At 37.8% G+C, this 13168-nt stretch overlaps 1 protein-coding gene across 3 annotated transcripts in view; it reads right to left on the minus strand.

The window, feature by feature from the left end:
• Nucleotides 1-2856: 2856 nt before the first annotated feature.
• The window catches only part of whrna (whirlin a), an 84631-nt gene continuing 74319 nt past the window's right edge, over nt 2857-13168 (minus strand). For 2 of the 3 annotated variants that reach the window (XM_016491249.1, XM_016491247.1), the window contains 5 exons: nt 12086-12157; nt 10039-10555; nt 8459-8622; nt 7696-7818; nt 2857-4052 (listed from right to left, as the gene is read on the minus strand). In XM_016491249.1, the coding sequence (XP_016346735.1) occupies nt 3870-4052; nt 7696-7818; nt 8459-8622; nt 10039-10555; nt 12086-12157 (1059 nt within the window). In that variant the 3' untranslated portion in view covers nt 2857-3869. Of the gene's footprint in view, nt 4053-6426; nt 6852-7695; nt 7819-8458; nt 8623-10038; nt 10556-12085; nt 12158-13168 lie in introns of those variants that run through there. The other variant, XM_016491250.1, reaches the window with a different exon arrangement.

The following is a 13168-nucleotide window of genomic DNA, read 5'->3' on the forward strand; positions in this document are numbered from 1 at the left end:
GCATAAACACATTTCATTACACCAAATACACAAAATAATGTTCTTTTTAGCAACATCATATGACCCCTTTAAACAGTACTAAAACAAGACATTTACTTGAGAAGCAAAAAGATATCAAGTCTTGTTTTCTAAAAAAATATTAAAATTAAGTTTATACATTTAAGAAGAATTTTAAGAAAAAAATCTTGTCCCTTTGTATTAAGATTATTTTTACAAACACACAGCTTTTCACTTCACAAGACTTAATTCATGGAGTGGCGTCATGTGGATTACTTTTTGATTATTGTGATGTGTTTATCAGCTGTTTGGACTCTCATTCTGACGGCACCCATTCACTGCAGAGGATCCACTGGTGAGCAAGTGATGTAATGCTTTCAAGTTCTCAAAATCTGTTCTGATGAAGAAACAAACTCATCTACATCTTGGATGGCCTGAGGGTGAGTAAATTATTAGCAAACTTTCATTCTGGGATTTAAGAATTTTTAGATATTTGTACTACAAAACAAGACAAACACTGAGTACGAAAAATCATTTTTTTTTTGCATCTATATAAGTTGTTCATTCTGTCTTGCCTGTCTTCCCTCTGAGCACCTCGGCTATATAAAGGAAAATAATTCAAAATTATATTATCAACTTTTTACAAATAATTTACTTAAAATATATAGATATACCATATATAAACTGTTCCCTTTCAGTTGGTCACACTCGACGTCACGTCGGATGACCGACGAAATTGGGAAATTGGGACGTGACGTCTCCGTTCCCTCCTTCAGGGAACGAGGGTTACCATACGTAACCGAGACGTTCCCTTTCAGTCGGTCACTCTCGACGTCACGTCGGATGACCGACGAAATTGGGATCTCACTTAGAGAGACCAATCTACTTCGAGTGTAAACTAAACGAGCCAATGCACATTGGCATGCGATTATTGCATCCAGCTGCCGCTGATCACAGCGTGAGTATAAGTAGGCAGCAGATGCAGCGCATATTCAGCTTTTCGCTTCGGAGCCGAGCGATCACATCGTTCTGCTCCTGACTACTCTACTGAGAGAAGAAGACTGAACGAGTTCAGCGCGCTCTTGGAGAGCTCTTCGTGTTGGCGGTACGGCGCTTCAGCGGTGGTGGTTTCCCGTGTCGAGTGGGTTGCACACATCAGACTGCACTACCCCCTGTTTGTGTTGCAGATGATCATCTCCCCTGTGCGCCTCAGCACGCTAAAAGAGCTTGTTCCCCTAAAAGAGCAATTTCGGGTGCGTCTTTTTAGAGACGACGTTGCGTGGCAAACTTGACGTTACGTCTTTGTAAAGACGATGTGGGTCTTGCTATAGACAACGTATCACCCGGGCGTTTCTGGATGCGGTCGTTACCTGGCGCTGGGTGATGGTCACGATCGCTGCCTCACGTGCCTGGGCATGTAGCATGGTGAGGTGGCGTTTGTGGATGAGTCATCTTCTCGTTGCGGGAAGATGATCATCTCGGAGTCGCGGGCCAAGCTCCATTTCCTCAAGGGGCGGAGTTCCGTTGCCTCTGCCTCGATCTAGTTCTTTACCATACGTAACCGAGACGTTCAAATGTCTGAGACTAACAGGCAACACACTGTGTGAGGGACTGTAGAGGAGTGAAAATGGTGGCATATGTGATCTAGGTGGGCTTAAGATGGCTGTCATATTAGAGAGGGTGGGCAGGTGGAAATGAGCAGTCCTGTGCTTGCACTAGTCAATATTTCAAAGCTTCAGGTAGTTTTTACTCTGCCTCTCACACACACACATCTTGGCTTTGTGGGACTGTTTCACACTCTGCCTCTGCATTCAAAGACAGACAGACTCACACATAACAATAACACCATTTCTCAATTTACTCTCCCACTTGTTCCCTCTTATGTAACATGACTGACACATTGTTGCTTTGTGTTGCCACCTTATCCCAGTCTGAATGCCTTTTTTTCAATCAGATCCCTCGCTGAAGATCTAAACTTTTCATTAATTTCGATGGCTGCTCGTCTCTGATTGCAATGTGAAGTTCTTGCTTCACCACTCATAACTGGATAAAGGGTCTTCTCATTTTCTCGCTAAATCGAAATAAATCTGAGAATGATTTTTCTTTCTCTGAGATTCTTCACAATGCCGGTGTGTCCTCAAAGAATCTTCTCAAAATCTAGTGAGCTGCCTTGCTGTCTATGGCCTATATAGGTAGCACCCCAGCTGAAATGTGAATTATTTGGAACACTCTATGTAGTAAGTGAACAGGAGAATCGACTCGCAATTGATTTCAACAGTTGGGCATTAGCATGCTGCTGTTTTTAGCTGTACTGAATTTTAAAAATCAACATTTTGATTTAGTCAATGTTGATTTAGGCCAGTAGTTTGGATTTCTACCTGCCCTGCCAATTTTTTCAGTCCCCAACACACACAAAATATTATATAAAATATGAATTTCTGTATAATTTTATATATTTCATATATATATATATATATATATATTAGATTTTATATATATTTTATATAATGTTTACATTGAATATTTTGCATGCATTTAAAAGTATTAAAATATATTATCAAGTTTTTGCAATAATAGCCATGAACCCTTTTTCAGAACCCTGGAAAAATGTATTGTGGTTTCCATAAAAGACTGTTTTCAACACTGATAATATGAAAGGTTTCTTGAATGATTTCTGAAGGATCATGTGACACTCATGTGACTGGAGTAATGGCTGCTGATAATTCAGCTTTGCATCACAGAATAAATTACATGTTAAAATTGATTAAAATAGAAAATAATTATTTGAAATTGTAGTATATTTGTATATAAATTGTGATTATTTTCACAATATTATGTTTTTACTGTATTTTTGGTCAAATAAATGCAGCTATGGCAAGCGTAAGAGACTTCTTTGAAAAATGTATCTACCCCAAACTTCTAAACGATATGTCTTAACATCAGGGTCAATGAGTAATCCTTATTGTTGAGCCCTGATGCATGTGCATCTGCCTTAAAATTAGGCCAAAACAAGGTATCTTAAAATTGTAAGTGCCTATGCTGTCTTAAAATACTGTCTACGTAGGCAGCTCACTAGATATTTGAAACAGAGCAGATGTCTCTCAGGATTTCTGTCCTAATGACTGATTGCCATGGTTTAGTAATTACTGTATGATGCAAAAAAAACAACAACAACTGCAAAACAGCACAAACTATAATCAAAAATTTAAACCGGCTGACTAGTTAAAAAAAGGCAGATGACAGATGTTTCAGCAGTTCTGCTCACAGAAATCTGTAGAGAGAAGCACTTCAGTTTGAATCTCTATGGGGTTAGTCACTATTTACTATAATCAGTAGTTATGTGCATCTCTTTAACTTTAAATATATATTTTAAACACATTTGATCCATTTTCACATCTTTCTTATAAAATAGCTAGGACTTTAAAAAACAACAACAATGATTTCCATGACACGTTCACACAAACTCTCACACCAGGACAAGATGCTGGGCCTAGACTCCATGATGGTATCATATATCAAAAACACGACACAGATCCAAGCTCACTGAAGAGTCTCTTGCCGTATTGCGGTCAGGTGACCAAATTTCATTATAGAATCTCATAAAGAACTGAAAAGATGGTCCCATCTTCTAAAACAAACCGACAGAACAGAACAGACTGAACTTTTGCTCTATCCTGGCATTTGCCGTCGGAAAGGTCAACGCGGGGTTGGCTCACACAGGATGGCCTTTCAAACAGTGACTGGTTTCAAAACACCACAGAGGAGGATGAGCTGAAGTCTAGCATGTAACAGGATTCTGGGGGTTAATCATGGCAAGACATCGCGGTCGCGGTGCTCTTTTATTCCGTCAGCATCATGGGACTCGTACGGTCTTATAGAGCAACATTGAACTCTGTGATCAAGAAGTCAATGTAGTCCTTCTCTTTGGTTTTAAAGGCCTCTGCGATGAGACGTGCGGCTTCCCGATGTTCCTTTCCTCTGAGAGACACTCCGTTTACCTCGAGGATCACCTGACCCACCTTCAGCTGTCCACAGTTATGAGCCGAACCACCTCTCTGTGTGAAAGAAAATGGAGATAGTTTGACAAAATGAAGATTAATTGATTTAATGTTTGACTCAGACCAACTACGTTCACATAGAAGCAGAATATGGTTGTCAGTCCGGTTTTGGTGCTAAATACACTTGCAGTCACACAGATATGGTATTTATAGAGTAGATTTGGCTCTGAGTAGAAAGTTATATTCCCGTTGGGTAAAAACTGAATTTAGATGGAATATATGCCATTTGTTTGTGCATTTCAACTGGGAAATCAAAGAAGGACGTATTCATCAAAGTTGAAAATTAAAATAATTAATCACTGAGTGATCCCAGGTGGAGAAATGATTGATAGTTTGCTGAAAACCCAGATTTAATCACACTAGAGAGATTTGAGACATGTTTGAATCTGAAATTAAGTTGTTCATTTAGTAAGTTAACGTTTCTAAATTGAAGTGTATACTGATCATGAAGGCAGATCCTACAGCTGCTCTCTGGTCACTTCAGTCTGGTCAAGAACAACCTAAAAAAACTGCCCAACACAGATCAGCGTTGCTATTGTTAATTAACATGAAAACTATTAAAAATAGTTTTTGTTAATTTAAATAAAACTGAAATAAAATATAAAGCTGAACAGAAATAAAAAATAATAATAAAAATGACAGAAGCACATAACAAAATTACTAAAACAAAATAATTAAAATGAAAATATCAAAAATTTAATTAAAAAATTCAAAATAAATACTAATAAATAAATTAAATACTATTAATGAGTACTTTAATACATAAATAATACTAAAGTAATCCTGAATGGGATATTTCAGCCAAAAATGAAAATTCTGTCATAATTTTTTTTTAACCTGATGTTCCAAAGCCGTATGGCTTTCTTATGTGGAACACAAGAGAAGATGTTTTGAAGAATGTTGTGTCTAAACGACACTAGAGACTTTACAAAAAAAGTCATTTTTCAAAATGTCTTCTTTTGTGTTCCACAGAAGAAAGAAAATCATAGAGGTGTGGAACAACATGAGGGTGAGTAAACGATGAGAGGATTTTCATTTTTGGGTGAACTGTCCCTTTAAGTGATAGTGCCAGCTCCTTCAAATAATCCTGCAGCAGTCTCTGTAAACACTTGATTTCACCAAAGAAATGTGTGCTGTCTTTGCAGTCAGAATTTCTGTACATACAGACAATTCTGAACTGAAAACAAACTGCTGGTATGTTTTAACCACCTTTGTTTCTCAGGATAAAATAAAATAAAAATTGCAAAGCTATAAGAACCTCACCTGGAAGTTACGTACACCCAACCAATCAGATTACAGATTACAATTTTAGAAAGCTCTTGCCATTTTTGTGTGCAATATTCATCAGACAGTCCACATCATAAAATTGTTTGATGATCATTTATCTTTTACTGTTTTTTTTTTTGGGAGGAGATGATTTAGAGCAACAGATTTTAGGGTCCCTCAGCTTCCAAAATCCCAATTTAACCCCTTTAATCCTTGGCCTGAAACTATTGATCATAAATCAGCCTGCTTCAGAGCATGACAGCACTTACGCAACAGGAAGTAGTAAACTAATGGAGGTTAAAATGCAAGAGTCACTCACTTAGGTCTCATCAGCACGGTCTTCTTTCAGTCTTCTTTCATTCACTGCCTCAAAATGATCGAAACAAAAGAGCTCCACATTATCTAATCTACAGGTGCTTTTGTTGTTGCATTTTCATTATGACACTGATGAACCGACTGCAGCCGGGGAATTAAAACCCACTCAAGCCTGTCCATTTCTCTCCTCCCCAGATGCACTTTCTACATCTCTCAATCTACATTTACTTCCTTTCTTCTAGCTTACTTTCACTGTCTCTTACATTCTTATTTTTGCTCAGTCTCTCCTGTTCTCCAGCGTCTGCTCTTTTTTTGTCTCTCAAGCTTTTATTAAGATGGTGCTGATTTGCTGCTAAATCAACTGTAATCAGTGGCACTGTAATTTCAGATTCGTCTTTCACAGCCGAAGCAGTTCCCGCCTTAAAATGCACATAATTTCCTCTCCAGCGCGGTCGGACGTAGAAACGCAGAGAGCCTTTCACATATAAACGCGCTCTACAAATTGCACACCTAACCACCAGCATTCCCACAAGCCTGTTCAACAGTGTGCTTGAGATTTTAAGTACTAGAAAAGACAGAATCAGGAATAATCCACTGCCACAATGGCATCAAACATCAACAGCTGCTTCCTGCGCTACCGCTGACTACAACTGGAGGTCTATAACATGCTCCTGTGCTCATTATTTAATTCAGCAAGGCTGTCGGCTCTCTTATAGACCTACATATGACTGACGGCAGAGAGCCCATGATTGGGACTCATTTTGTGTCTGTCATTGTCTTGGGCTCTGCATTGGCTTTAGACCTGACAGAGGGTTTTGAAATTGTATAATCAGCTGTAAAACCTGGCAGCTGCCCAATAGTACCACAGTATTACTTCATACTCAGGTTCAGTATTGTTAGATGAACTACAACGGGAGAAAATGTGTGGCACTTGCCTGTACAAAAATCACGCTATGTTGCTAGGATGTTGGTCAAGGTGCTGCTATCCTGTTGCAAAGTGGAATTTAAAAGTTGCTATGCGGATGCTAGGGTTTTCTAGGAGGTTGCTTACTAAACCAACTCAAAAGAGCCCCCTATACAAGTCTCCATGACATTCTCGCTGCTAGATATGACTACCGTTGCTCCCGTTTTACCATCTTCCAGGTGACAATCAAATAATAGAACAGTAATACAACTCCTCTCCTCAAGCTTCACGATTTGTGGTGTCATTCATATCTGTAGCACAAACAGTGTGAGATTCATTAAATATAATACTTAAAAGGTTATTCAGTAATTTATATCATATAAAATATAAAATAGAAATTAATATAAAATATGTTAAAAATCATAGTTATTCACATATAGTAGCCTAATAAAAATATTTTAAAATATCGCCTCATGGGAGCTGCCATGTTGAGATCACATGACCAGTAAAATGTTACTTACTTTATCTTAGTAACCCTCCATACTATTGGACACTTTTGCTCATGGAATAAATTAAATAGAATAAATGAAGGCAAATAAATTGGAATAAATGAAGACAAAAAGTGACTTTCTTTAATACCATCAGTAACATATCACAGTTTCCACAAAAATATTAAAAGAACAGTTTTCAATGTTGATAATAATAAGAAATGTTTTCTGAGCAACAAATCAGCATTTTAGAATAATTTCTAAAGGATCACGTGACACTGAAGACTGAAGTAATGGCTGTTGAAAATTCAGCTTTGCCATCATAAGTATAAATTATGTTTTAAAATATTTTAAAACAGAAAAGTTATTTTAAATTGCAATATTTTTATAATATTAGTGCTTTTACTGTATTTTGATCAGTATTTTTTTTTAACATAAAAACACGTATTTTATATTTGTGTATGTACTGTATATATTTTTAATATATATTTTTATTAAAGGGGTCATATGATGCTTTTTTAAAGATCATTATTTTGTGTATTTGGTGTAACAGAATATGTTGACATGCTTTAACTATTATAATATATTATAAAAAATATAAATATTTAATATTATTTTACTTTATATTTATTATTTTATATAAAATAACTCTGTATGGGCTACTCACCTGTATGGTAACGATGCGTGGGAGGGGCTGACGTGTGTTTGCCCCACCTTCTATTGCGATGCCCAGAGTACTGGCGCTTTTTGCCACTCTCACTAGAGTGGATGTAGGCTCCAACAGACCCGGCTGCAAGGTAGATTCACAGACAGATTAGAGACAGGATGGAAAAATGGGAAGAGGAGGAGAGAAGAAAAAAGAGAGACAAGAGAGTAGCAAATCAAAGAGAGGGAGAGAGAATGAAAGGGAACAGAGATAGGAAGCAAAGACACATTTGGCTTTGATGATACACATTGCTTTGTGTCTGACGGCCTAAAATAGGGCCACGGGAAGTGGCTTACACCCAACCACAGTGTCCTCAGATAGCACTATTAGTTCACTCTGCGAGATCAACAACACAGCTCATGCGTATAAGAAAGCCGGGAAGCAAATAGCTAAAGGACGGCCAGAAGGAAGACGGACGCGTCTTGATTCAGCACACTGAGATTGGTTTTTCAGAGAGCTGTTGGATCAGTGATATGAGATGAGATGAAGTGGACGAGTCAACAAAGAAAGAACAGAAAAACTAAAGGAAATGTATGCACCAAAAGAAGAAAAGTGAAAATTAATTGTTAAAAGTCAAGCACGCTCAGTCAGAGGGAGGAAACAGATTTATGCGGCTGCACTCTTCTGTCATCACTCTTTCACTCTCATTCACACTTTTAACACCAACCCTCTGTCACTGTCATTAACTCTCACACATCCATCTCTCTCTCTCTCTCGGTCTCACCGGTTTGGCAGATGTTTCTCCTCCTCCGTGCCCATCCCGTGGGGTTCTGGTGCGGCCGGGACGTGGGCTGCTTTCCTTACTGAGACGTCCAGATTCGGCAATGTCCACACCGCTGTCCTCGCTGAGGGTCTGTCCGCTGTCTGACAGCTGGGATAATGTCCCTCCTACAAGAACATTAAGTACATTTATATACAGTTATAATCGAGTGGTTTTTGTGTAGTCCAGCTACAGTCTCCATCTGTTTTTCCCAAAATACTTGACACGTAATGGAATATTTAAAGGATTAAATACACGTTATGTGTTTGAGCATGTGCACAGTGCCAAGGGCCGATTAACTTACACATGCTTGACGATTTTTTTTAGCTTCAGGCTATGATTCCATCCCATCGGAGGATATCAAACATTTTTGATATTTTGAGCTGATATAGGAACACATACCCTGCATCTGAATATGCCTACTTCCATATTATATAGTAGGCGAAAAACATTATGTGAGCCGAGTATGTCCAAATTCATAGTATTCATAACAGTAGGTGAAAAGCACCCTGATGACCTCCTACTTCTTGCAAGATTCTGAAGTGTGCATTTGATGGACACTTTAGTATCCCATGAGGCCATGGGAGTGGATTCGTGAATGGCAGTGAAGCAACCCACTTGACACCGTAGGTCCCATGACAGTGACAACATGGCGGATGCAGTATTTCCGAATTTCATTCAAACTAACATTCATACTAGTCACCTTTTATATATACTATATAGAACACATAGAACATCCTTAATGGTCACAAATAAAGTTTCAAACCAAATGTAGTACCTACTATACAGTATGCTATTTCGTACTCAGTAATAATATTTTTATTGTCATGCGACTTATGCAACCATTGACCAGATTTTAAAAGTCATTTAGTGCATTCCAGTATTTATATGATTTCAATTGGACTAAAATGCTTTAAATGACAAAAAGACAAATTATTGCTTTAGTCATACTGATATTGAACTGCATGTAAACAGTTGATAGTCATACATTTACATAGTCCTTGCAGAATCTGCAGAATGTTAATAATTTTAAAAACCATAAAAATTGCTTGTTTTTAAGAACCAGGTATAAAATAGATACTTCAGGACAGCACTAAAAACAAGTACCTTTTATTATTTTTATTATTATTTATTGTTTTTATTATATTATTTTGTTAAAATTATTACATTTGACAGATTCTACAAGGTATATGTAAATGTATGACCGCAATTGTAGATTACTTTGTATTACTTTCCAAAGTAGTTCCCAATTAATCATAATTCATTTAATTTGTTAAACCATAATTTAAGTCATAAATAATTCAAATCTCGTGTGGTTATTTTATCCATGCAACACAAAAAGAAACTGATTGAATGCTTGAATTTTAATATCTGGCTGAACTAATTATTTTAAAATGATCATTTTTCCTTTTGAACATTGAGGATAATGACTTTTTAGCCATTAAATGGGTGAAAATAACCAGAAAGGATAGAAATTGACAGCTGGTTAATGATATATTAAATATCCGCAGCTGCCCACAATGCATCAAATATTTCAGTCTCACCTCGCGCTTGTGGCAGCGGCCGCACCTCGTTCACATCAGGCTCTGCGTTGGGCCTGTGCACCTCCACCATGACAAAGTGCTGATTGGATGCTGGGGAAGAAGGGGCGGGCTTATCTGGGCAGGGGGGTGGAGGAGGAGGCGGCGGCCCAGGTGGCGCAGGTACATTAGGGGCGGGGGGAGGAATCGGAGATGAGGATTGGACAGCAGGCTTCACCTTACTAGGAGACTGGACCCGGGGGAACGGTCCGATAGTATGCTGGCTCACAACTGCGAGTTGAGGTGCTGGGACATCTATCTTGAAGGTGTCAAGAGGAGATGTGTGAGGTTTGGGTGCTTTTGGGTGTTTGGGTTCTTTGCTCTGGGAACGAGAAGGGGCGGTGAAGTACAAGCCCGACTGGGAGGAGCTAGAAGAGGGACGTTTGCTAAGCGTGGCTTTTCGACTGGGTCGGCGCTGAAGCCCTGGGGGAGGAGGAGGTTTAAAGGTAGGAGGGGAATCTGAGGTGGAATGAACCTCATCCTAGGATGAAAGAGGAGAGCGTTAGTGATGCCATATTTCAGGTGATATTTCAAAGGAGATCAATAAAACATTCCGCAATCAATAACACAATCTTCGCAGCTCATAATGTAATATTCACATACACCATATACACCCATACATTAAAACATTCGACAATTACCCACAAATCATTGCTTTGAGGACAAGAACAATCGGTTCATTCAGACCAAGTGGCAAAGCAAAAAAACTAAACAAAAAAAAAAACAGGAAATGAACAAACTAAGGCTGAACGGAGTGTGCACAAGCCAGATGAATGAGGTGTCAGTGCCATTAGAAAGCAATCAAACCGAAATGTGAGTCGTCTGCATGTTTTTTTTTTTTTTTATCTGGGCCTGAACGCTCTCTGGAAACTTTACTTTCACATGCTCCAGACTTGCACTTGTGGAAGCGCCTGATAGAGCTGTTCTGGTGCTCGATAGGATTTCATCAGAATACCAACAGGAAACTCTCTGAGAAAGACCCCAATCTTCCTCGGCCATCTCTCTCACAACGGGCAGCCTTCAGCGACAGTGTCATCATCTCATCTATTTCTCTCTTTCCGTCAAACAACCATCAGCTGTCTGAGTAGCCGAGCCTTTACAGCCGTTTGAGATAGAGCTGGGCGGCATGACAGTATAAAATATGTCAACAGTAGAGACTTTGCTATACTGTGGTACTGTAGATATATTCTCATCAATTGTGCAGGACTACTTTGCATACGTTATCTTCACATGACAGCAACAAGAAACATGGAGTAAATAAAGATTATGACTGAAGGATTAATCATTCTGGGGCATATGAAGCACAGTTTAGCAACATCAGTTTGTTTTTCAATGTACAATCAGAATTTCAAGTCAGAATATAGAGTATTTTTTATAATGTTAGTTTTGAAAGTCTTCCGTTTTGAAATCACATATCTGTTCATAATCTGGTTTTGTACTGAGGCCAGATTTATCATTCATCTATTATGAATCAGTGTTATCATTTTTGTCAATAAAAAAAAAAGCTGAAATAAAATAAAATTAAATATTGTGTGAAAAACTAAAACTATCAAATATTACAAATTGAAAAAAGCTGTACTTATAAGTACTAAAATGATTGAAAACTAATACTAAAACTGAAATAAAAATAAATTAACACTCGAAACATTTTTATTTATACATTTTATAACATATAGAAAATGAATTAAAATAAATAGTTGTTTTCACATGGCATTTGCTAGATTCAATTTAAAAACTATATATAAAATATGTTGTTATTTTGATACAAAATTACGTTTCCTGTGACATAACATTTTGGTCATACCGCCCACCCCTATGTTGAGAGTTTTAATAACCGGGTTTCATTCAAAAGCCATCATCAAAACTGGTCATAATCTGCCCCTGGTCATTTTCAAGGTGTTCAATGTCAGTTCTCTATTCCACACACCTCAGCAGATTCCAACACTCCCTCTTTTTCTCTCTGTTCCCCCTCTTTTATCTTTCCTGTTCCTCCTCAAACTGAAGGGCTTACCAGAGAGATGTCTGGCAGGGCATTGCTACGCTCCAGAGATTGTTCCCCGTTGTTCTCTGTGACACCATCGTTCTGGGAGAGAGAAAAACAAAAGAGAGAAAACAAGAACAAGAGACTATGAAACAAATGGAAAATACAGCTGTGTGTTTATCCCTTAAACAAAAGTTAAATCCAAATTGCATTCTGTTGAGGGCCCATTTCACAGAGGGGCATCAAAACACAATTGCACTTACAGTCCTACATTTCAATCTAGCATCCAGTCTCATTTTCCATCCAACACGCATCTCTCGCACACAAACACATTTCTCACAGAGAAAAAGAGAAGCCCTGATTTGTGTGCTTGGGTGGAACAAGAGGGAGGTGTTTTGTGACGTTGACGGTTGATTGCATTCAGACCTGTGATTCAGCTCATTAAAACTCCCCTCCACCAAAACAAAAGCCTCATCAATTCACTTGATTTGCTTGTTCACCACTTAAAAAAAGAGGCACTTATGGACTAATTTGTTGTATGTGTTTTGGCTGTCATTCTTATAATAATCGTGCTTTTTTGCTGCATATTTGAACAATTTATAATTCACATATGCCACTTTTATATTTCATGATGCATTCTAAACTATTCACAGGAAAATAATTTGAAATAATGGAATGAATTTCACAAGTTAAATGATGTGCCCCATACAGTGAATGCCAGTGGTTTTCTATGGCACGGTAAAAGATTGCATAATTTACAACATAACTTATTCACACTTACAAAATTAAGACTGTTGTGAAATAATAGCAAGAAATGTCTTGCTATTGAGCTGACCTCAAGAGCTGCATGAAAAAAAAAGTATACAATGCAATTTATGACCACATGACTCTCATGATTGTTTTTTTTTTTTTAGTGAATTAAAACCATACAGCATGAACAGTGTAGTCTGATTCATGAACAACTGAGTCTGATGATTTGGTTCTTTTAATGAATAGTTACAAATGACTCTTGAGTCGGTTTCTTTAATGAATTGTTACAAATGACTCTTATGAGTCAATTCTTATAATGGATAGTTACCAAAAAAAAAAAAAAAGAGAGCGGGGGAGAGGGAG

This window comes from Sinocyclocheilus anshuiensis, unplaced genomic scaffold (genome assembly GCF_001515605.1).
Source record: "Sinocyclocheilus anshuiensis isolate Anshui unplaced genomic scaffold, SAMN03320099.WGS_v1.1 scaffold478, whole genome shotgun sequence".
Taxonomy (NCBI): domain Eukaryota; kingdom Metazoa; phylum Chordata; class Actinopteri; order Cypriniformes; family Cyprinidae; genus Sinocyclocheilus; species Sinocyclocheilus anshuiensis.